This window comes from Chiloscyllium plagiosum, chromosome 35, assembly GCF_004010195.1.
Source record: "Chiloscyllium plagiosum isolate BGI_BamShark_2017 chromosome 35, ASM401019v2, whole genome shotgun sequence".
Taxonomy (NCBI): Eukaryota; Metazoa; Chordata; class Chondrichthyes; order Orectolobiformes; family Hemiscylliidae; genus Chiloscyllium; species Chiloscyllium plagiosum.
The window spans coordinates 6235065-6261663 of NC_057744.1; the positions used below are offsets into that span (position 1 = coordinate 6235065).

Sequence of the window (26599 nt, forward strand, 5' to 3'; positions counted from 1 at the left end):
AGAGATGTTAGGGGTAGGTTCTTTACTCAACGAGTCGTGAGTTCATGGAATGCCCTGCCAGTAGCAGTGGTGGACTCTCCCTCATTATGGGCATTTAAGCGGGCATTGGATAGGCATATGGAGGATAGTGGGCTAGTGTAGGTTAGGTGGGCTTGGATCGGCGCAACATCGAGGGCCGAAGGGCCTGTACTGCGCTGTATTCTTCTATGTTCTATGTTCTAATCCAAAAAATGTGCAGGTTAGGTGAATTGGCCATGCTAAATTGCCCGTAGTGTTAGGTGAAGGGGTAAATGTAGGGGAATGGGTCTGGGTGGGTTACACGTCGGTGTGGACTTGTTAGGCCGAAGGGCCTGTTTCCACTCTGTAAGTAATCTAATCTAACCTAACCTTGGATCCTCCCAATATCTCGTGATGTTTGCTAGAGCCCCTGTCAGCCACCCTTTGGCTCTTATGATTATTGATCACATTCCAATGCCGATTATTATGTTCCTTCCTAGGTGTTTGCCAACCACATCGTAGACTTGCTTAATACTAATAACTTTTCAAATTCTATCATGCGGTTCAAACCCCTTACTGATCTTAGTACAGAAGATTAAAAAGGATAGGAATTTCTACCAATTGTTATAATATTTGCAATATCAGCTCAAATATAAATTTATTTATACATAGTTAAACCTAATACTATGATTCTGTGACAAAGCCAACAATTTCGAGAACAGCTTCCCACTTACCCGACTTGCGAAGCAGCAGTTGCTTGTTCTCTCGAGGTTGAGGTGACCCTGTTTCTGCCCCTTTGCTACATTATTTGTCTCTCAGTATTCTTACAAGATTATCTGGTTTATGCCTTTTTGTTGTTCTAATCTTCTTGCTGCAAGAGAATAAAAGTTTCTTCAAGTGTATTTCTTGAAACTAGTCTCAACCAATGCTAACTGTCTTTGGAAATTTAATTTCCCAATAGCAAATAAATTTAAACTTCTATTTGTATACGATTATGTGCCTACTCTAAACTGTAACTTTAATTATTTTAAAAGCCTTATCTTAGGTGGGTCAAGCTTTCCCTTTCTAATTCATATAAAAATCAGAAATCTCAAATCGTATTAATTTCATCCGTGCTGCCTTATCAGAGTCTTACTGTTTGCATTCTAGATCCACCTTACTAAGACTCAGAGACATTTTGTTGTCTGTCTGTGAAGACCATGATTTGAGCTATAAGAAATGCTACACCAGCTAAAATTTCCTTCGATTGTCTGTGTCAGTTCAAATGAAACCCCCAATAGTCATTTTGTCATTTTCAACCGTGGGCAAATAAAACAAGAAGTTATTATACAAGAAGGATTCGGTGGGATTTTACCTGGAGTACTTTATCCAGTTGTGTCCTTCTTACCTATGAAATGATGTATTTCCATTTAAACAGGTGCTACAAAAGTTTATTGGACTAATTCCTGGATTGGCAGTATATGAAAAGAGGTTAAGTAGACAGGCTGAGATCATTTTGTTGGGAGAAATAAGATGTGTGGTTGGGTAAATGCTGAGAAATTGTAGTGTTTAGGACTAAGGGTCTTGTTTTTATCTTCCAGTTGTTCATAGACAGAGAGTAATGAGCTGATCTTTACTCACACATATTTAAACAGCGAAATATTACATTCATAACCCTTCAAACTCAGCTACAAACAGTTTCAAAAGTATCTTTTTCATGCGTGCTCTAGTGAAATTGCAGTTAATATCTACCTTTAATAGCTTCAAGTGATCAGTCATGTCGAATTGCAAAAGAAGAAGTATACTTTTAAAGAATTGTTATTTATTCGAATTATCTGGTGATAGAGAATTCTCATTTTCTGGAAGTCCTTATAATGTTGTATTCAAAACATCTTCCTTACAAATGTATGTATTGAAATGATTTCTCAATAATGTCCTTTCAACCTAAACTCAGTTGGGTGCCCTTTGCTGACTGGATTTGTAATTTTGCTAAATAGTTGTTTGGAAATAACTAATTTAACGGAGGGAACTATTGACGTTGGCTTGTGTTTCCTTGATATTTAATGAGTCAAATCCACATCAGATTGAAACCTCAAAGGGCATTCCCTAAGAAGTCAACGATTCATTCATAATGTAATCATCTCCTTTGACCTAGAATGGGTTTTTAAATTTCTAAAGCTTACTTTAACTTTTCTTGATAACTGCAGTTAAAGGTTTGCTCAAATTACTCTAATTTAAATAGCATAATTTCAAATGTTTGCCAATTAATAACAGGATGTTACATCTGGTGATAAACAGGTTGTTTTTAGGGTTTGGGTTGAGATGAATGAATAAAAATACCCAAAGAAAATCAACGTACTGCAGATGCTGGAAATCTGAAACAAACTCAGAAATGCTGGAGAAACTCAGCAGGTCTGGCAGCATCAGTGGAGAGAGAACCATTTTGGTTTCAGTATGAGTCTTCTTAAGAACCCTTTTTCTTCACTTCTGCAGAAGGCTCATGCTGGACTCAAATATATTGAAGGATTAGGAGAAAGTGAGGACTGCAGATGCTGGAGATTCTGATGAAGAGCTTATGCTTGAAACATCAACTCTCCTGCTCATTGGATGCTGCCTGACTGGCTATGCTTTTCCAGCACCATACTTTTCAACTCTATTCAATAAATGATAAAATAAAAGGAATCAAGGGATATAGAAATAGGTTGGAAAGTGAAGTTGTTGTAAAATGTCAATTATTAACTTATTGATGAGGAGCGGACCTCAGAAGCTATGTGGCCTAGATTAGATTACATTACAACAAGTCCACACCGACCCGCCAAAGCGCAACCCACCCATACCCCTACATTTACCCCTTACCTAACACTACAGGCAATTTAGCATGGCCAATTCACCTGACCTGCACATCTTTGGACTGTGGGAGGAAACCGGAGCACCCGGAGGAAACCCACGCAGACACGGAGAGAACGTGCAAACTCCACACAGTCAGTCGCCTGAGGCGGGAATTGAACCCGGGTCTCCGGCGCTGTGAGGCAGCAGTGCTAACCACTGTGCCACCATGCCGCCCACTTCCTACTTCCTACTTCCTACTTCCATTCCAATTTCTTAAGTCCTCACGTCAACTCAGATTTGACTATTCAATAAGAGATCTCTCAATGTGAATTCATAATACAGTGAACCTCTAGAGGTGATGGCACCATGAAAGCTCCCAGTCTATTGTAAAAACTCAAATCATTCACTAATGTCCTTCAAGAAAGTGAACTAATCTCTTCAAATGGATATATAAGTGGCTTCAGTGCCACACTATTTTGTTGCCGGTTAACATTCAGAACAGTTGGTGCTACATGAATATCATCCATCGTCTGAAAGTAATGTTCAAAAAGCATATAAAATATTGCATACATACAAGAGGAAGTGAGCAAAGTAGTTGCCAGGGAAGAAATTAGAAGGACAGCATTAAAGAAAGATGTTTTCGAGAAAGCTCATGACGACAGCATAGACGAGTAGGGGAGCCTTTGGCTTATTTTAGTTTTGTACGTTCTATGCTATTCTGTGTGATTTCCATTTCCTTGTTCCATCAAAGGCCAATGTTTGTACCACTGCCATCCAAAGGTCTCTTACTTTTCTAATGGCATAATTCTGATTAAGCGTTTTTGACATGAAACCCTGAGCTATATTTTAACAATCCATAACATCTGCGCATATCTTTAATCATGGGGGACACACAAGTTTTGGAATGACCTCTTCCCCATATTGCACCTCCCTAAATATAATGCAGCAATGGAAGTTATGGGAAATCTTGGTGAAGTGCCCATATGACTACCTCCACTGACTGAACCGAAACAATCCACTCAGCTACCTCTTCAGATACCACCTGCTCCACCTGAGGCAGAGTGTACAGATCCAGTGTCAGATTGTTCAGTCACTCTAGATACCTCAGCATTGGACAGGCACAAAGGCCATATGATCCCTCAAACCTATTTTTCCACTAAAAATGTTCATGGCTAATCATCCTACTGCCCTATTCCAAATCTTTTTTATGGTCATAATTATCTCATTGGGTGTACAATTGGCTATGCTAAAACACGTGTTCCTTCAACACGAATTGTCTTTAATGCGATTGAAGAATTTAGACCATTATTTGTAGAACACAAACTTTCCTTACCTGTATTGGCTATAACACGATTTCAGTCCCATTGGTTTAAATGGTGTGGCTTTCTTATAACGCAGGATTTTCTTATAATGCAAGATCACACAAGAACAGAGCTGAATATATTAGACACAAGGTTCTCTAATCTTTGTGAGTCTAATGCGTGAGTACTTTTTAATATTTGGGAACACAAAGACATGTTATATCTGAACAACTTTATCATATATTACATGTCTTTGTGTTCCCATATGTTAAAAAGTACTCACACATTAGACTCACAAAGGTTAGAGCACCTTGTGTCTAATTTATTCCAGGTTGCTTGGCAAGACTACTTCAAACCAATGTTTTGTCAGATATTACATAACTGCAGTGCAGACCTGAATGTGGCCCCATGGCACACTTACACATAGCAATAGGTTCCTGGTCAATTAGTTCCTAGCTCTTTAAAGACATTACAACAATACACACAGTCATTCCTCCATACCTATGCGGGTTCCCTTCTTGAGACCTGCCTCAAATAATAAGATTCATGAGTGTGGAGTTTGTTTAAAACTAGGTTAAAAATTGTGGATGCATGATTTTTCTGAACAGATGTTGATTTTTGATGTCACATTTTTTGGCGTGGGTAGGCGAATTCATGATGATTTACTGTAAATCTATAAAATTAAGCTTTCGTGTCAACTACTGTGTTTTTCAGTGAGAAGTTTAGATTGTTTTTGCCATGTGATACAACAGTAGTGGGGTGTCAGATATTTGACAATCGAAAGACACTCATAACACTCTGAGTCCATGTAAAGCTAACGAAACTTGAGAGGATTTTATGATCATGAAAACATATGTTACATTATGTTGAAACTGCTTATAAAGCAGTGTCTATGAGCTGCTTTTTGTGGTTTATTGCTTATATTCAGGAAGCTTAATGATGTTCAGACAAAAACTAATCCCTGAATTCACCGGAATATTTTGGGCTCTAACTTCTCCTCAAGCTACTCCTAGATCTTGATGCTAAAAGTAAAAACTGAACAGTACATGAAAAAAAGACTTAAAATCAGCAAGAAGGCAATGTCTTTAAAGCCATGAAGTGGACCTCAGTTTGCAATTCTCTGTGCTGAGGAATCTTGGCTGTGAGGCATATATAAAGTAGAAGGTAAGTTCTCCCTGACAAATGAAGAAAGACAAAGAAACATTAGCCCTAATATTGATCCTGCACTGTGTTCATTTTGTAAATCTCGGCTCAAGTTATGGAGGGTGATCTTTGGAAGGACTTCAATGAAGCTTCATCAGACTGATTCCTAGGATGGCAGGACTGACATATAAAGAGAGACAGGATCAGTTAGGAATGCATTCACTTGAGTTTAGAAGAATAAGAAGGGAATCTCATAGAAACCTGTGAAATTCTAGCGGGGCTAGACAGGATAATTGCAGGAAGGATGTTCCCCATGAGCAGGGAACCCAGAACCTGGGGTCACAGTTGAAGGATAAGGTAGACCAGTTCGGACTGAAATGAGGGGAAGTACCTTCACCCAAAGTGTGGCGAGCCTGTGGAATTCTCTGTCATAGAAAACAGTTTAGGCTAAACCATTGAATGTGTTCGGGAAGGAGTTATCTATATTCTTAAGGCTAAAGGGATCAAAGGGTATGAGGAGAAATTGGGAACAAATTACTGAGTTGGATGATCTGACATGATCATATTGAATGGCAGAGCAATGATAAAGTTGCAAATGACCTACTCCTGCTCCAATTTTCTATGTTCTATGGAATGAATGAGAATGGGAGGGGGGAATGGGGAGAGGGGTGCGGTGGGGTTGTTGGTGGTGGTGGTAGGGAATTCTATTGGACTAAAATTGATAAACTACACTTGTTGATATGGCATGCAGGTTAATATTAAGGAAATAATTAAGCTTACTGCACAAATATTTGCAGATTCAACTCCCAGTGCAGAGTTACACTGTGGAGAATAGGCATTAACGAGCCAGGAACATCTAGAATGGCTCATTTCCAATTTCTCAGTAATTGAAATTAGCAACTGAAAATTCAGCCAGCTGACTTGGATCCCCAATGAATCCGGTTTTTTTTCATCAAGCGAGGCTCTGGACTGGTAACACAGTCCTAAACAATTTGAACTGCAATTCAGGAGAGTACTCTACACCACTGGAAGCGAGATGCAGACAGAATTACAAGTTCACTGACGCAGGCACAACAAGAGCATTAAGTTTCCATGGAGCAATATCATGCCACCAACAAGGAAGGCTTGCATTCATACAACCTGTTTTAGGACATCAGGACATCACAAACCACTTTACACTCAATTAAGTATTTATGAATTGACGATGCTGTGACCAATTTATACACAAACTCCCACAAACAACAATTCAACAATCTGTTTGTATGATCTTCTTTGTGGGATAATTGGGATAAATATTGACAAGTTCACTGGACACAAGTCCCTGCTCTTCCTTAACTACTGTCACGTAGATTCTGAATTCACCCATTTAACTTCAGCACTTCAATAATATAGCACCTCAAAAAGAGCTCCTGCAGTGCAGTGGTGGTATTGCTATCTCTGAACCAGACGTGTAAATCCCAGGCTTCCTCCACTGCCAAAACAAAACCACCTGCTGATTGGAAGAAGAACACCTCATCTTCCACATCAGGATCCTACAACCACATGGCATCAACATTGACTTTATCAATTTCCAAATCTCCCCATCACCCCAGCTCATCCTAGATCCAACCCTCCAAATCAGCACTGCCCTCTTGACCTGACCTACCTGTCCATGTTCCTTCTTAGCTATCCACACCACCCAACCCACCAACCTATCAATAGCACCTGCACCCACCTTTTGCCATCCCACCTACCTTTCCCCCAGCCCCACCCCCACTACCCCATTTATCTCTGAGCCCCTTTCCCCCTCCACATTCCTGATGAAGGGCTTATGCCTGAAACATCGACTCTACTGCTCCTTGGATGCTGCCTGGGCTGCTGTGCTTTTTCAGCACCATCCTTTTCAACTCTGACCCAGGGGGCTGGATTCAAGTCCCATCTGCTCCAGAGGCATATGATAAACAGTTTGGTTAGAAGATATTTATAGCGTCCCAGAGTGTACAGCACTCCTTCAATACTACAATGGGGATGTCTACCAAGATTATGTACTCAGGTGTCTACATTGTAACTTGAATATCCAATCTTCTTACTCAGGGGTTTGCTCACTAAACTACAACTATCACCAGGCAAAGTTGCGTGGATAAAGTCTCACTGTACATCTCATTTTTAAAATAATTGAGATATAGCTGAGACTGAGAATTACTTTGAATAATAAATATAGAATTACACATGGCCGTTATGAGAAAAAACTGTACCATTGTCCTAACTGCCCTCAATACTCTGTTATAAATCAGTTTCCTCAATCCTAGCTCGCATTTATAAATCACTACATTATTTATAACCTCCTCACAGAGCTAAGGGACAGACCTAATGAGTAAAGTTTCTCATGGTGTGACTTCTTGACATTCTCCTCCAATGGCCTCACAAACAAGTCTTTCCTCACTGAAGTAGAGCTTTACAATCCCACCTGATATAAAGTTTGACACAAGAGTTCTGCTTCCATCATCTTGGCATGTTAATAATTAGTAATTATTAAAATTAAATATTAAAAACATTCTTAATACCTGAAGCAGGACAACAAGGAGTGATATCAAACATTATTAAATGAATCAGCATCTTCCCCACGTGATGTTTCAAATTGTGTGGCAGCTCACCAGATGAGGTATAATGCTTTGAACAGTCATGTGTCTTTATAATTAAATTCCTTTTCCTGAGGCATATGACAACAATTTCTATTCAAAACAGCTTCCTTTCAAATTTATGTGTTGAAGCTACTTCTTAACACTATCACTTCAAAATGAATTTGGTTGGGTGCCCTTCACTGACTCGATTTATCATTTTTCTGATTAGTTGTTTGGAAATAACTAGTTTACCTGAAAGAATTATACATGTTGGCCTGTGTTTCTTTCACGTTTAGTGTTTGAAACCTCAAAGGGCATTCACTTAGTAGTCAATGATTCATTCATAATGTAATCATCTCCTTTGATTTAGAAGGGCTTTTCCAAGTTTCTAAATCTTACTTTAACATTTTTAAGCAATTGCATTTTTTGCTCAAATCATTTCAATTTAAATAGTCTAATTTCGATATTAATCAGATACTAGTAGGATGTTATATTCAAGTTGCTAACAGGATTTGAACTGAGATGAATGAATAAAAGTACCCGGAGAAAGTCAAAATACTGAGAATGCTGAAAATCTGAAACAAACTCAGAAAATGCTGGAGAAACTCAGCAGGTCTGGAAGCATCTATGGAGAGACAAGCATTTTGATTTCAGTATGAGTCTTCTTTCGAACTCTTTTTCTTCACTTCCGAAGAAGGGTCACGCTGGACTTGAATATATTCAAGAATTCACAATATAAAGGGAATCAAGGGATATAGAAATAGGTTGGAAAATGAACTTGATGTAAAATTTAAATTATTAACTTACTGATGATGGAATGAATCTCAGTGGTCTACTCCCACTCCAACTTCTTAAGTCCTCATGTCAACTCAGATTTGACTATTCAATAAGAGATCTCTAAATGTAAATTGATAATATAGTGAACCTCTAGAGGTGATGGCGCCATGAAAGCTCCCAGTCTATTGTAAAAACTCATAATGTCCTTCAAGAAAGTGAACTAATTTCTTCAAATTGGCATACAAGTGGCTTCAGTGGCACACATTTCAGATCAGGTGTGACCCTTCTTCAGAACTCTATATCTTCAGTTCTGAAGATAGTTATTCTGGACTCAAAACATTAACTCTTTTCCTCTCTCCATAGATGATGCCAGACTGCTGGGTTTTCCACCATTCTCTGCTTGTTTTGGATAAAAGTACTCTGTTGGTTCATGAGCAGATCATAGTGTGGATCCAGCAGAGCAGTAATCCCGAGGTTCAGATCTGGATCTGTGAAGTATTAGCGCAAGTTCACCAGGGCATTAATTGAGATATTGAGCTGGGTGTAGAGAGATCAGCCAGGATTCTCCACTTGTCCAAGGGCTGTGGATGTTACTGGCAAGACCAACATTAGTCACCAATTCCAAAATGAATGTCCACAGTGGTATACTGTGAAATTGCAGAGAACAATATAAAGTGTAACAAAAAGAGAAAAAGCTGGAAAATCTCAGCAGGTCTGGCAGCATCTGTAAGGAGAGAAAAGAGCTGATGTTTCGAGTCTAACTGACCCTTTATCAAAGCCTTGACAAAGGGTCAGTTAGACTCGAAACATCAGCTCTTTTCTCTCCTTACAGATGCTGCCAGACCTGCTGAGATTTTCCAGCTTTATCTCTTTTGGTTTCAGATTCCAGCATCCGCAGTAATTTGCTTTTATCCATAATATAAAGTGTGGATCTGGACTCTATGTAGGCCAGACCATTAGGAATGACAAACTCCTTCCATTATAGAAGAAACAGATGGGATTTTGCAATGATTGATGTTAGTTGCCATGGTTACCATGAATGAAATTAGTTTCTAACTCCAGTTTAATAGGCCAACCCGCCCTGTAGGAAAATCCAGAACAATGTTAAACATTAGATGTGATTCTGTGATTGGACATTTGTTAAATAGTGCCAAACACTGAAATTTATGCTGACAACCAAATTAGTTTTATTAATCAGGCTCACAGTGTGGTGCATGTCAGAATACTGGAAGATACATTTGTCAATAAACAGGGCCCTGATTATTTCAGGCAGAAAAAAATATGCAACTGTTTCATCTCAAAAAAGTAGGTGACAGCCATCTCTGATTTATTTCTCAGGGCTACGCCTTGTCCTATTGCAGTGAATCTGCCTTCATTAAAATTTAAACAAACCTGAAAGCTAACTATCAATCATCATCTAACTGGTGCATTCCAAATGGCAACAATTGACTCAGAGTCCACTTACCAACCAATCAGTAGTCTCCTCACCTACAGTATATATATTGTCTTCTGGTTACTTTGGCATTTTTTGTGAAGTGTCTGATGAGTTCAAGATGAAATTCCATCACCAGGGATGCCTGTTGTTCAGAGACAGGCACCTAGCTCAAGTGTTGGATTTGGCTGCATCTCGGGTCTGCTTGGTTGCTGTATTAATGTCACTCCCTTCATGCCCACCTGTACGCTTTCAGCATCCACACCTTGCTTTGCCTGTTAGCATATTGCAGCGTCACTGCCAAAAGTCAAGGTGTGTGTGTATACATGTGTGTGTGTGTGTGTTAGGTAAAGGAGAGGCATGCGTAGAAGTGGAGACAAGGACAGGGATGGGAGAAATAGGTGGGCCAAATCGAATGGCATGGTAGGCTATGGAAGGGGAGATCATTGGCAATAACCACCACCCTGGCATCCACAGGGGGAGGCTAGACTAGAGGAGCAGAGTGCGCATCATTAACGTGCAGTGTCAAGGACAGTTGGAGGACACATGGGGAGAAATAGGCTTCCACAGTAGCCCGAAGTGGGCGGGGTGTGGTGGAGGTGTTACCTGACAACCAGGTGTAGCCCGGTGCTGATGGTGTCCGCTGCGAGCTACATTCCTTGCTGTTCTTCAGGTGTGAAATGTAACTGGAAACTAGCTGGGTCAGCCCCCAGGGTGTACAGAGTCAGTATCTCCTTGTTGGACAGAGCTCAGCTGCATTGGGCACTGCAAGCCAAACAGAACCTGATTGACACCCGATTCCAGTCGATGAGGGCTGACTGCAGCAGATCATTGTGGACTGTAAACATCATTCGTCATCATGACAGCAATTCTGGAAGTGAACTTCAGCCTCTGCTCATTTAATTTGTGTTCAGTTTTGCTGTCTGCAAATAAAAACTCATTTTTGGAATTGTCTGCCTGTATATGATGCTTCCCTATTGGACAATGACAAGTTGCAGGAAATCAGTGGGCACAGGGGACAGAGAAGTGGTGAACAGAGAAGGTTTTCAGATGGGCCGTAGCTGAGGAGAGGTAAACTGTGTGGTCCAGTGGTTAAGCAGTGATGAGGGTAGGAGAATGTATGAATGAGAATCAGCCATGTGCCAAGAAAGCATGACTTTGTAGCTACTTTGCCATGACATTACCAGCTGGGGGGCTGTACCAGATTGTCAACACTTTCCTGGGTGCACAGTGACATTTAAAACTGAAGGTAGGTGCCTGATGGGATTGCCTTTCAGCAGATGTCTCTTGAATGGTGAGTTTATATGGGAATGTAGCTTGGTAAGATAGGTCTAGCATCAGATGACAGCGACCCCATGATTTGGAGTGGGTAGTTAATCAGCTGCATTTGGTAAGATGTAACAAGAAATCTCATTAGGCCCCACTGTTAAAAAAAATCTGAAAAACACAAGACAACTATCACTTAGCCAACAAATCTAAGATGCTGCCCAATCTAACCCTTTTTTGCAGGAGTTAGACCATAGCTGCAAATACTAACAATGAGTGAGATGTAAACTTTGTTCTCTGTGGATTTTATTGTCGTGCATTCAGAGATTAATAGGGCTATTTGCCACTAGGGTCTGTACTATAAACTGTAGCTCAATTGGTTGCACCGATGCCTCTGAATCAAAAGAGTGTGGACTCAAATCGTATGCCAAGATTTAAGCAGAAAATTCAAAGTTGTCACTCAATGCAGGACTGAGAAATAGCAGTGTGACAACTTTCAACTGACATATTAAACTGAGATCCTGTTTACTCTCTCAGGTGGAAGTAAGCGTTCCGATGGAATTATCTGGAAAAGGAGTTGGGGAGTTCTGACCTTACAAGAACAGGTTCTCTGACTATAATCATGTTGCTGATTGCAGGAGTTAACTGTGCAAACTGGCTGTGTTTCTTACATTTACTGTAATAACATTAAAATGTATTTAATTGGCTATAAAGCACTTTGACATGCCCAATAGTCTTGATAAACACTTTATACATGCACATTTTTCTCTTCTTTCTTTATTGCATGGGCAAACCTGGGATGGGAGAAACAGAGGACAGCAGATGTTGGAGATCAGAGTCAAAAAGTGTGGTGCTGGAAAAGCACAGCCGGTCAGGCAGCATCTGAGGAGCTGCATCCAAGAGGCAGATGCTGCCTGAAGGACTGTGCTTTTCTAGCACCAGACTTCTTGACTTAAACCTGGAATAGCAGTGTCGTCCTTTGAGGAGAGATCAAGTAGATGGGTTCTGCATTCTTTAAAGTTTAGAAGATTAGGATGCAACCCCTCTGAAGCATGCAAAATCTTCACAGGCCTCTTCAGGATATCCTCTGCAGAAGGATATTGCTCCTGACTAATGTGTGTCTAGAAACAAAGGATCCAGTCTCAAAATAAGGGGTAGGGTATTTAGGACTGAGCTGTAGAAGGGGTTGAATGCTTGAGATTCTGCAACCCATAGCTCAGTGCAGGATCAATCGTTCATTTTGTTCACGATTGGTATATTTCTAAACATTAAAGGTACACGGAAATACTTCAGGAAGATGATGTTGAGGTAGAACAGCATCCATGATGCAGTTGAATGGTGCAGCAGGTTTGATAGGCTAAATGGCCTACTCCTTCTCCCATTTCCAAAGATGCCAGTATTCGTGAATGTTAACGTCTCTGCTGAGGGGATCTGCAGGTTAAACCAGTCATATCTGTTTAATGAAAGAGCAGTCTATGGTCCTCTGGGACTATGGAGGATACTTTCACTTCACTGTTACTAGGAGCATTACAAAGTGACTCAGGTCAAATTCACACCTGATATAGAATAGATGCTTTTTTCTGCTAGAGAAGGCAAATAGTGTCTTGGCCTTTCTTCAAAGAAAATGAAGGCTAAAATAGGGAAAAGTCTGAAGAAAAGTCACTGGATTCAAAATGATAATGCGGTTTTCTCTCCACCACTGCAACCAGACCTGCTGAGATTTTCCAGCAATTTCTGCCTTTCTACGTCTCAGATCTCCAACATTTGCATTGCTTCAGGACTAGTCATACTATACCTTCAATGTTTTTGTCGCCTTTCCGAAGGAAACACATACTGGGATTGGAGGCAGTCCACAGAAGAAATACTGGCTGATGCCAGATATGGAGGGATTTTCTTCTGAGGAGAGGTTAAGTAGATTAGGCCTGCACTCATTGGACAGTGAGAGGTGAATGTTATAAAATTTATAAGATTCTTAGTGGGTTTGTGTGGTCAATGTGGAAATTTTGTTCCCCTTCTGGGAGAATCTAGGCATAATCTCAGTGTAAAAGATCATCCAGTTAGGACAGCAATGAGGAGGAATTTCTTCTCTGAGGGTTGTGAATCTGTAGCATTCTTAATCACAGAGGGCTATCAAAGCTGTGTTGCTAAATACATTCAAAGTTTGAGATAGACAGATTTTAATCAGTAAGAGAATCGGGTTGGTGATGAAAAGGCAGGAAAGTGGAGTTGAGGAATGTCAGATCATCCATGATCTCATTGACTGACGGAGTAGACTCAATGGGCTGAATGGCCTATTTCTTCTCCTACATTTTATTATCTTATGGTCTACTCTGCTCCATCTGATTCCTTTAACCCTTAAGTTTAGGTAAGCACCCACTGCTGTTGCTAGGTGACATGTATAGCATCTCTGCAGAAGACTGTTCAAATGGACATCTTATCAATGGGTTATTGTGCCATGGTGCCCATTCTTCACATCTATCTGACCGGCTTTGAAAAAGTGTCAGCATTATTGAAAGAGACTATAGGAGTAATCAGCAACAATACAGGTAATGCATCATGGCCTTATAGATACAATGGAATGAGAGAGAAACCTGGATCCAGTGTCCAGGAAGAAATTGTGATTTACCACAGGTTCTAAAAACAGTCCTTCGTGGTTTTATCATTTCAATAGCTTTGAAGGAAAAAAGAAAAAAAGTTCAATTGTCTTCTTGAGAGAAAAAGCTATTTTTCAGTGTGATGAAATATCATCACTTTGCATTTTGATGCAAAAGTAAAATCACAGCTTTGTGTTTTTGATTTGGCTTTACCTACAGCTGGTTACATTGCTTTCTTGCTCCATATTGCAGTAAATTGACTCTCCTCTTTCTATTCCAGGTCACAGGGAGGGTCAACACATCATCCATGGATCCTTTTAGCATGATTATGTTCAATGAAACCTATGAAGGGAACTGGACTGGATCGATCAATGACACTGAAGCTGAGCAAAAATATCAGTACAACTATTATGCCATGCTCCTGACTCTTCTCATCTTTGTGATTGTATTTGGCAATGTGCTGGTGTGCATAGCCGTATCCAGGGAAAAAGCCCTGCAGACCACCACCAACTATCTGATTGTCAGTCTAGCAGTGGCAGATCTCCTTGTGGCCACTTTGGTAATGCCATGGGTTGTCTATGTGGAGGTAAGGCTTATGCTTTTATCCAATACTGTTTATTTTTATACAGAGGCATGGAAGCGAGATTTCTGCAGAAGTTTGCCAAGAGAATCGATCCTCTTGATTGTTGGGACATATGCCCATCAGCAATATCTACCAGAAAATCCCCGAAGTACTGCTTTACCAATCACTATAAATGGAAATTATGACCGTGGGATCTGTATCGCAAATTTCCAATTTGTTGATAAATGAGATTTTTGGCTAGCTCATGAGGTCAGCCTGAGTGCTCTTCGTTCCCAATGTTTATATGACTGGATAGAGTTTGCTGTGGAACGACACGGTAAATGCAGTGATGGTGCAGTTCCAATAATGAGTCCTGCCCCACAGAATGGTTAAAATCATACCATCTTATAACATCATAAGAAATAGGGGCAACAATAGTCCAATCAACCCTGCAGGCTTGCTCTACTATTCAATAAGATCATGTCTGATCTGATTGCATACTTAAGTCCTCTTTCCTGATGGCAGCCATCCCCCCTCCAATAACCCTCAGCTAGACTATGGATCAAATATCTGTTTAGTTTGGCCTCGAACATACTCAATGACCCAGACTCTTCTGCTTTCAAGGGAACTATCTGTTTTCTGTTATAGGAAGACTCCACAGTAAGGCATCAGCTTTGAGTTGAGATGAATGAGAGGCAATCTTATTGAAACATACAAGATTCTTTGGTGACCTGACAGGGTAAATGTGAAAAGATTGTTTCCCCTTGTGGCAGAGTCTAGGACTGGAAATCTCAGAATAAGGGGTTATCCATTTAGGATAGAAATAAAGAAGAATTCTTTCATTTGAAGGATAGTGGGTCTGTGGAATTCTTTACTGAAAGCTGTCAGGACTGGAACGTTAAATAGATTCAAGACTGAGATAGACATATTTTTAATCAATAAGGGAATCAATGATTGCAGAGAAAAGGCAGGAATGTGGATTTGAAGATTATCAGACTAACCACAATCTTATTGAATGGAAGAGCAGACTCAATGGAATGAATGGTCTGCTTCAGCTTCTATGTTTTTTTGGCATCACTGAATTTATCCTTCTGATAAAGATATGTAATTGTACCCATGGTTGATGTGAAGAAGATTATGATCAGTTAATATGAGGGAAAATGAACACAGAAGTAGATTGGTAATACTGCAGTTACACAGGGCACTGGTGAGACCACATCAGAAGTATTGTGTACCAATTTGATCTCCTCTTTGAAGGAAGGATGTAGATACTTTGGAAGCAGTTCAGAGAATGTTTAATAGACAAAACCTGGAATAAGCGGGTTGGACAGACCAGACTTTATTTGCTCAGGCTTGGAAAGGTTGGAAGTGATCTAATGGACAAATGTATCAATAAAAAGTGCCATTGGGGCACACAAAACTCAAAAAACTCTCTGTCACTTTTTATATTGTAATGGACATTTCAATTCCCATGGATTCCTGTTATTTGGAATCTTATAGCACAGAAAGAAACCATTTGGCCCATGTTACCAGTTCCATATCCTTTGAAAGAGCTGTCACCAATTATTCTCACTCCCCTGTACTTTCCTCATTGCCCTCCAGATGTTTTCTTTCAAAGTATCTAACCATTTGGGAAACAACTATCAAATCTGCCTCATGCATTCAGATATTGATTTTCACATCACAACTCATAAAATTCACCACCCTCATTAGGGTGGCACAGTGGCTTAGTGGTTACCATTTCTGCCTCACAGCACCAGGGACCTGGGTTTGATTCCACCCTCAGACGACTGTATGTGGAGCTTGCACGCTCTCCTTGTGTCTGCGTGGGTTTCCTCCGAGTGCTCCAGACTCCTCCCACAATCCAAAGATGTGCAGGCTAGGTGGATTGGTCACGCTGAAAATTGCCTCGTAGCATCCAGAGTTGTGCAGACTAGGTGGGTTAGCCATGGTTAAAAATGCAAGTGTGCTGGAATAGGGCGGATTTGCATGGGATCTCTTCAGAGGATTAGTGCAGACTCAATGGGCCCAATGGCCTCATTCTGCACCTTAGGGACTCTATAAAAGACATTCTCCTCATTTGTGGCAACGTTTTAATTTTAGCAAATATCTTAAATTTGTGCCAACTTAACGACAATCAACTTCCATCCCTTCCTATTTAAAACCCCAAAGTCATGTTCTGATAATGTTCAGAAAAATCTTTACAAAGGATCTGCTGATAAAGTGAGATGAAGGGGAAAGAATGCGGGTTTATGTGGTGCATTATCACTGGAATGGGGTAACTGGACTCCCCCAGTTGTTTTCTGTGATCCTGGTGACAGATTTTATGGCCCTCGAAAGATATACCAAGCAAATAAAAGGGCTGGAAAGATTTTCACAAAGCTGCACTCAAATTGGTCAGGACAACAGACAGAAAGAAAGAAAGAGTGACTTATATTTATATAGCACTTTTCATGACCTTATGATGCCCCAAAGCACTTTACAGCCAATGAAATCCTTTTGCTGTGTTGTCAATGTTATAAAATAGAAAACGATGAAAAAAAGGATCTGAGATAATTTCATTGAAAGATGAAGAGCCATAAAACCTCACTAATGCACTATCGGGGAATCTCTACCTCATCGAGAGGCAGAATGCAATGATTTTCTTTTACAGTTTAATAAATACTTTTACAAAGTTCTAACAGGCACTATTTGTAAAATATACAGCAAACAAGAGAGTATGTTTGTCCTAATGATACTTGTTCAGCCCAGCAAACCCTGCAGAGATAACTCATCAATGATCACTTTCAATACAGATGGGTAGTTTTCTTTATGCATCCCCATATAGTTGGGACTGGTGTTACATCTTGAAGATTACAAAGATCTTTAACATAGCAAATGAGGCATAAAAGTCACCCAAGTAGTATAACCAGCACACTATGGTTGCAATCTTTTCAAGATGGCAATTTGAATTTAAACCATGGGTCCAATGTTATAAGGGCCTGAATGACTTGGGGTATGGCTAGATATGTGGGAGAATCACACAAAAGGTTCCGTGAAGCCTATTCTGACATTTGGAGCAATTTGCTGCATCTTTTATGCAGATGGTGAGCAGAAAGGCATGTTTCCCACTGAGCAACAGCATGTTGCCAATTATAGCTAACAAACACCTTATTAACACCACAACTTAGAATACAGGCAGTATTGACAGGCTGGTCAGATGGACAGAACAATGGCAAACAGAATGGCATGGTTTGCATGTCCACAGACCCACGAAGGCAGCAGGACAGATGGATAAGGTGGCTCAGAAGACTTATAGGACACTTGCAATTACTAAGCATGGCACTGAATGCACAATCAGGGACTTTATTGTGGACCTGTATAAGATGTTAGTTCAGCCACAGCGGAATACTTTGTGCAGTTCTGGTCACCCTTCTATCAGAGAGGATGTGATTGCACTAGAGAGGGTTCAGAGGAAATTCATCAGGACGTTGCCTGGGCTGGAGTAATTCAGGTCTGAAGAGAAAGTATGTAGATTAGGTTTGTTCCCCTTAGAACAGAGAAGGCTGAGAAGAGACCTGATTGAGTCTAGATTAGAGTAGTGCTGGAAAAACACAGCGGGTCAGGCAGCATCTGAGGAGCAGGGAAATCGATGTTTCGGGCAAAAACCTTTCATCAGGACTTTTGCCTAGGAGAACTGATTGAGGTGTACAGTATTGTGAGTGGCACAGACAGGGGTAGATAGGAAGAAATGTTTTCTGTTGCTGGAGGGATCAATAACCAAGAGGCATAGATGAAGGATAAAAGGGAAGCGGTTTAGAAGGTATTGAAGGAGGAAATATTTTCTGATGTGTATTTGGAACTTATCATGAAAGAATCTTGTCAGCATTCCTCAGTCAAGTCAATGGAGATGGTCTTTGTTTGGGTGGGGGTGTCAAGGGAAGTTGCTCATACCCAATCTAGGGGCTGGACCTGGTCAGGCAGTTGTTCACAGCAGGAAGAGTCAAGAATCACCACACAGAGGTGAAGAAAAGTGTCCAGTATGACACTTTCTGCCATACTGGAGGCTCTTTTACTCCGGGAATGAGAGAGAGGCAAGTATTAAGAGAGGTGAAATTTGGTGGCACAGCTGATATTTTTGTAGTTGCAAGTAAAGAGTTGACCCGAGCAAGTGAGTAACCAGAGCAAAGGCTGTGCAGAGTTAGTGGTGTTGGGTATAGGGTGGGGGAGAATGAGTGAGATAGGGTGTTAGAATTGTCATAGAATGCCTACAATGTGGAAGTAGGCCATTCGGTAACAGTGAAAGTGGTAGCACGTAAGCTTCAGTGGGAGGTGGGCACAGTAGCCAAGATAGAGTGAGTGTGAGGGAACAGGGCGAAGATGGCGTCACTTTACTGGAGAAGTGGAGAAGATCATTGGACTTCTTCTTACGTTGCTCATGCATTCCTCTACCCCAGTGAAAATGCACTGACCCAGGTGGCAACCACAGACCTGACTGGCATGATCCCGTGTTCTGGCCTTCTCTGCTGATCCTGTGCAAAGAAGACACCCTTCCTCTGTGCTATCCCATGCCATCCCAGGATCTGCAGGCCCCATCCTGCAATGCATGGTGCCAATTTGCTGTCATGTCCTGGGGCAAGTGTCACAAACCACGCAAAGCAGTTCCGGACTAGCAGTGCTTGTCTGGTTGCGCAAGAGCATTTTAAAGATAGTGCCAGTGCCAGGGATTCTGGTCAATTCCAGGATATTCCAGCAGTTGTGAGGTGTTCCAGGAATGGTGTACGATAAGGTAGGCTATACTTTGTCAACACAGACCCTAGGCTAGGTCATTCATTGGCAAGGTACGGTGAGAAAACCTATGAGGCCTTGCTGTGGAAAACCTTCCGTAAAACCTGGCATTTAGTCAAAAAAACAAATAAGGTTCAGCCCAATGTTAATCACTTACCTCACAGCACATAGCAATATAGTATTGGGAACAACTGGAAGTCATCCACATCACTGCAGTCATTCATGTCCAGGTTTAGCTGGTAGATCTAGAATGAATCTCTTTGCAAAAGGCTTAAAGTCTAGCAAAAGTGCTATTTAGCACAACTTGCATTTGTATAACACCTTCAATCTAGTGAAACATGCCACAGCACTTCACAGGAGTGAGGATTAAAGGAACTCTCACACACAGCTGCGTGAAGTGATATTAGGACAGGTGAGGTGGCCTTTTAAGGTGCAGTTTTGAAGAGAGGTTTAGAGGGAGAATTCCAGAACACAAGGCTTCATCATGTGCAGGCACAACCAATGGTTACTATTGGCACTGGAAATCTGAGACATGTAAGGGAAGCTAGAAATGACATTGTAAGCTACAGGAGATAAACAGGCCAAGGCCTTGGAGGGATTTAGAAAGGAGGATGTGAATGTTAAAATTTAATTCCACGCTCTAATAAAGAGAGAATTATAAAATCTCAGGGAACAGAGAGCATGAGGATGCTAGAAATTCATATTGAGTGGCAGTGTAAAATGGGTGAAAATATACACGCAGCCTGATTTTCATTTTTATTAAAGTTGTTGTGATGGGATTTGACCTGAGTTTTCTACAAGGCTAATCATGAACCTGAATTACAAACTAACAAAACCACCAGACTATCATATTGTACCTACAAAGGTGATTTTTTTCTGCTGCACGTCTTGGTTAGTTGTATATTAAAGAGCCTCAGAAAATAATGTTACTGAGATCTGCCACCAACCAAATCCATCCATTTGTTTAATGTCTAGTTTTCATGATTTACTATCACTTCTTAATGCAAAGAACCATTTCACATCAGTGAATCTAATTTATTGAGCATGATGCTTTGACTGTTGGCTGGTTTAGGAAAAGCCCTGCTCACTGGGCTAAATGGATTCATAAACATCCAGCTCCTGCAGGTTGAGGCAATTTCTCAATGTCATCCAGCAAACAAGTCACCCGGAGAGAGAGAGAGAGAGAGAGAGAGGCAGAGCTCATTTTCCAGGTGTTAAGCATGTTCCTTTGGATGAACTCTACATTGATGTTAGGTGAGCCTTACTCAGGCACATATATGATCTCGGAACAGAGTCAACCCTTTCCCCAGTCATCGACTGATCTCAGGAGCGATGAAGTGGTGCTTTTGCTTATCCTAGAACCTGTTATACCTTCACCTGACAATGATGTGAGAATCAGGCAGGGTCTACTGCAACATTTTGCATTTATATGGTCATTTGTTTCAACAAAGTGCAAGAACAGAATTGAAATGAAAAGTAAAATGAAGCCGATAAAACTCAATTATGTTTATTTAATTTGTTCATGGGAATATGGTGTCCCTGTCTAAACTTGCATTTATTACCCATCCTTAATCACTTAAAGGGAAGTTAAGAGTCAAAATAGAGATACCCCACAGTGCGGAAACAGGATTGTCGGTCCATCAAGTCCACACCGACCCTCCCACCTATACACACCCCTTTACCCTATCCCTGTAACCCTGCATTTCCCATAGTCAATCCACTTAACCTACACATCTTTGGATAGTGTGGAGTAACTTAGTTGGCCAATCCACCTAACCTACATATCTTTGGAGACTTTGGAGTAATTTAGTATGGCTAATCCACCTAACCTGTACATCCCTGAATATTTTGGGCAATTTAGCTCAGCCAGTCCGCCTATTTGCACATCTTTGGACCATGGGAAGAAACTGGAGCACCCAGAGAGAAGCCTTGCAGACATGGGGAGAAAGGGCATACTCCACACAGAGTTGCACAAGGTTGGGATTGAATCCAGGTCTCTAGCACTGTGAGAATGCAGTGCTAACCATGCTGCCCTATAATAATCAATTAATTCTAGACTTCTTGAAATGAAACCTGAGTTCAGATTTCACCACCAACTATGCTGGATCCAAACTCGTGTCCCCAGAGCATTAGCCTGGCATTTTGGGTTACTAGGGACAAAAAAACTGCAGATGCTGAAATCCAAAGTGGACAGGCTGGAAGCTGGAGGAACACAGCAAGCCAGGCAGCATCAGGAGGTGCAGAAGTCGACGCTTTGGGTGTAACCCTTTTTTCAGGACTGGGGATGGGTGTGGGGGAAGCTGCAGATAAAGGGGGAGGCAGGGGCAAGGTGGTGAAGTGTGGTTAGGTGAAGACAGGTAAAGGGTATGACCTGGTTGGTCAGTGGGAGGAATGAATCCAGTTGGTGGCAGGGAGCAGTGGAAGAGGGGGGGAGGGGCTGAGAAGGGAGTCGGGAGATGGGGGGGAAATGCAGGAACATGCTGAGACGATAGGTCAGCCGGGGTAGTTGGGCTTGTGGATCTTTGGGAGCAGGTAGAACCGGGCAGTACGGGGATAGAAGACTATGACTTTGGAGGCAGTGGAGGGGAGATCACCAGAGGCAATGAGGGCACTGACAGACACTGGGCTACTCGCCTATTCACTTTACCAGTAGGCCCTCACTTCCCATTAAGGTAAATGCTCACATTGCTGAACAGTTGCTGGTAGCACACTCATTCAACACTTGGAGCAGAAGACAGGGTGAACAGGTCAAATTTCAACTCAATGATAATAAGAAAGTGGCTTCCTCTGTTCCAAATGATTTCAACCAGGCAATTTATCTTCTGCTTATTTTAATTTCAGTGACAGTGTACTTCTCAAGGGGATTTTTAAATGAACCAAATCAGTTGCTTCTGAATTGAAAATAGGCAAATAGATAGCAGGAGACAGTGGCTAAGTGCCAAAAAAACAAAAGGTCTGTTGTGATAATCGTATATCAAGGCTCTAAACTTTAACTCAAACTGTACAGCACGAGGCCATGCCGAAAACACTTAACAAAAGAAAAAGTCTCAAAATCTAGACCTGAATCATGCTTTTCACAGCAAGATATAGATAGTAAGTTCGCTGCTCCCTGAGTGATGGATCTATGTTCTCACTGGGTAAAATGAGCAGATTTTCGTTTGACAGCTTTATCAACCATTAATGGATTCAACTGTGTTACAAAGGACAAGAGTTTCAGACAAGATTGCCTTGGTTTTAATAAATTATGGTGCTTTATCATGCTGCTTAAATACTTCCTGTCATAAAATGCTACCCAATTAAAGAGCTGCAAAGATTGTGTATAAAATTGTTTGATTATTGCCTTCACAGATTCTCTCTCTCCCTTTCACTCCATTGTTTGTTTATAAGCCTGTTTGCTCAGTTATTTCCCATTGCAAAGCTCAGGGAGAGAATAATCCAGATGCTACCCTTGCTAAAGCATTAACCCCGTGGGTACTGAACAATTGGAGAGCTGACAAGATAGTTTTGCACCTTTCTGAAGTCAATCAGCACATGGATGGAAGACAAATGAATGGTGAAATTTGAAATAGTCTGAAGTGAAAGCAAGGAAAGAACACAGTGTCGATCAGTTCAGCATCAATAGGTTTTAATGCAGATAGTAGCGCAGATGCTTGGTAGGTTCACGTTCACACGGGGAGTCCAAGTTGCTCTGGTCACATGCACCTTTCACAGGTTTGTTGTGGTCTAGAGCTAAGGATAATGATGAGAGTGCCTTCAATTTTCTGACCATCACATGGAGACTATAAATTCCTCCCACAGCCACTTGTGTGTTTGTTGGATGATACACAACCTGACTGGCCACATTATAAATATAGCTTCCTTGGCTATCAAGTCCTGGAGTGGGACTCAAAACTAAAAGTTATGGCTTAGAGGCAGGTAACCTACCTACCTCATAGATACATTCCCAGCCAGCCTTCTATAAACTACCTTCCACAAAGCGGAGGTCAGTTTGCTGCCATTGTCTTCATCCACTTATTGACCCCATACCACTTTGTTCATTGACCTACACTAGCTCTGATGCACCCATTTTAAAATATTCACCTTTTTAAACTCACCCATGGCTTCAGTCCCCCCATCTCCGTTATCTCCTCCAGTAGTTACAGAGCCTGCCAAGATACCTGAACTCTCTTATATCCCCTTGATTATTTCCAATTTTAATCATTCCACCAATATTCCAGTACTCCTCCTAATATTTGTTTTGATGCATGGACCCCTGAGGTCTATATATGGCAGCAACTTCTGAAATCAGAAGACAACATATTGCCTCACTGATTGCACCAATCGATATGTATGGAACCTCGGAGTGACTGTGTAGCCACCCAAAGTAGAGGAAATATTGGCTTCAGCTGCCCAATGCCCAGAGCTCTGGAATTATCTCCCTAAACTTCTGCATTTTTTCCTCCTCTTTTAGGCTGCTCCATAAAACTCACTTTTTAACCAAGTTGATGTGTGTGTGTCCAAATATTTACCCAGAGTCAAATCATATTCCTGTGCAGCACATTAGGATGCTAAATTATATGGTGCTATATAATTGTAAGCTTTTGTTGCAGTTGCTTAAAGACATTTCAACATCGACACGGAATTCCAGGAATAGCCAAGGAAAGTAAATTCGTTTTAATTGGAATGTTAGCTGAACCACTTGCAGAAGATGCAAAAAACATATTTATTGTATTCAATCATGGGTTGTGGATGGATGTCATTGGCTGGGCCAGTACTTATTGTCCATTTCTAGTTGCCCTTGAAAAGATGGTGGTGAGCTCCCTTCTTGAACCACCACAGGTTAGGGAGGGAGTTCCACGATTTTGACCAAGTGACACTGAAGGAACATTAATGTATTCCCAAGTCAGGATGGTGAGTGGCGTAGAGGGGAATTTGCTGGTGGTAGTGTTCCCTCACGAACATCCCACACAAAGAGGGAGAATGCTGATGGCGGCATGGTGTTTCAGTGATTAGCACTGCTGCCTCACAACACCAGGGTCCCTGGTTCGATTCCAGCCTCGGTCGACTGTCTGTGTAGACTTTGCACATTCTCCCTGCATCTGTGTGGGTTTCCTTTGGGTTCTCTGGTTTCCACCCACAATCCAAAGATGTGTAGGTCAGGTGAATTGGCCATGCTAAATTGTCCATAGTGTTAGGTGCATTAATCAGAGGAGGGTGGGTTACTCTTCAGAGGGTCGGTATAGACTTGCTGGGCCGAAGGGCCTGATTCCGCATCTAATCTAACCTAATCATGATATAGCTCAGGAAGGTTTGAACAGACTGGGGCTAGACCTGATTAAGATCTTTAAGTTATGAAAAGTCTCAATGGAGTGGATGTAGAAAAGATGTTTCAACATTTTTGTTCTTAACTCTTTCATGTGGTACAATTGGCATTGGCAAGGCCAGAGTTAAGATGAGTAGCCAAAGTCTATTTCCCAGCATAAGGGAGTCCAAAACTGGATGGCATAGGTTTAAGGTGAGATGGGAGAGGTTTAAAAGGGACCTAAGGAGCAACCTTTTCATGCAGAGGGTAGTGCTTGTATGGAATGAGTTGGCAGAGGAAGTTATGGAGGCTGGTACAATCACAACATTTAAAAGACATCTGGATGGAAGGGCTTAGAGGGATATGGGCCATTGGGGCTACATTAATTTAGGATATCTGGTCAGCATGGACGAGTTGGAACAAAGGGCTGTTTCTGTGCTGTACAAATCTATGACTCTGTGACTCTATTTTCTTGCCTATGCCCTAATTGCCCTTGAACTGAGTGTCTTGCTCGGATCATTTTAGAAAGCAGTTGAGTTTCAACGCCAAACCAAAACAGAAAATAGCATCTGTGGAGTAAGCAGCAGAGTTAACATTTCAAATCTCATATGACTCCTCTTCAATTCTTCTGTCATATCAGATTTGAAACATTAACTCTGTTTCTCTCCCACAGATGCTGCTAAATCTGCAGAGCTCCTCCAGCACTTTCTCTTTTTGTTTCAGATTTCCAGAATCTACAGTATTTGGCTTTGAGATTTAACCACTTTGTTGTGGATCTGAAATGACGTGTAAGCCAGACTGGGTAAGGATGGCAGATTTCCTTCCCAGAAAGACATTAGTGAAACAGTTGGGTTTTTACAACAATCAATGATGGCTGTCAGCGTTACTGAAACTAACTTCATATTGCAGGTTTATTAATTGAGTGTATTTTCCACCAGATGACATTTTGGTGGAGCTTGTCAGGGTGTTTAAAGTTAGGGACAATAAGTATAAGGTAAGTCATTCATAAATCCATTAAGAAGTTCAGGGAAACTGTGATGGAGAAATAGTGGGAATGTGGAACCTGTTACCACAAGGAATGGTTTGGATCAGTACCATGGATACATTTTATGGGAAGCTCAATAAACAAACCAGGAATAAGGAAGGTCAAGGATGCTGATTGGACGAGATGATGCAGGCTGAGAGTCTTAGAGCACAGAACAGACCCTTTGGTCCAACTCATCTCTGCCAACCAGTTATCCTAAATTAAACTTGCCCCATTTGCCGGCATTTGGCCCACATCCCTCTAAATCCTTTCTATTTATGCCCCCATGCAGATGTCTTTCAAAGTGGGGACTGGTGTGAACTGTAAACCTGAAGATAGTCTAATCGGGCCAAAGGCTTGTTTCTGTTTTGCAAATTCTATGTCAATCTCTGCCATTGTACGTTCGCATGTCACAAAATAAATATTTAATGAGTTAATTTGAGGCAAAATAGGAAATGATTCCAATATATTAAAATACAACACTATTAAGTAGATAGAACATTCCTTCACAATTTTTTTTTATTGGCTCTTCTTAGCTCTAGAGCAGACATTCTATACATTGTAAGGGCCTCTTGCTGAGATATTTGTATCATCGATAGTCACAGGTGAAGTTCCGGAAGACTGGAGGTTGGCAAACATGGTGCCACTGTTTAAGAAGGGTGGTAAGGACAAGCCAGGGAACTATAGACCGGTGAGCCTGACCTCGGTGGTGGGCAAGTTGTTGGAGGGAATCCTGAGGGACAGGATGTACATGTATTTGGAAAGGCAAGAACTGATTTGGGATAGTCAACATGGCTTTGTGCGTGGGAAATCATGTCTCACAAACTTGATTGAGTTTTTTGATGAAGTAACAAAGAAGATTGATGAGGGCAGAGCAGTAGATGTGATCTATATGGACTTCAGTAAGGTGTTCGACAAGGTTCCCCATGGGAGACTGATTAGCAAGGTTAGATCTCATGGAATACAGGGAGAACTAGCCATTTGGATACAGAACTGGCTCAAAGGTAGAAGACAGAGGGTGGTGGTGGAGGGTTGTTTTTCAGACTG

The 26599-nt window shown here is 41.2% G+C and overlaps 1 protein-coding gene across 4 annotated transcripts in view; it reads left to right on the plus strand.

Moving 5' to 3' along the window:
- Positions 1-26599, plus strand: part of drd2a (dopamine receptor D2a) — a 129944-nt gene that overhangs the window by 71706 nt on the left and 31639 nt on the right. For 3 of the 4 annotated variants that reach the window (XM_043676564.1, XM_043676562.1, XM_043676563.1), the window contains exon 2: positions 14199-14504. In XM_043676564.1, coding sequence (XP_043532499.1) covers positions 14226-14504 — 279 coding nt within the window. In that variant the 5' untranslated portion in view covers positions 14199-14225. Of the gene's footprint in view, positions 1-11861; positions 11930-14198; positions 14505-26599 lie in introns of all 4 variants that reach the window. The other variant, XM_043676565.1, reaches the window with a different exon arrangement.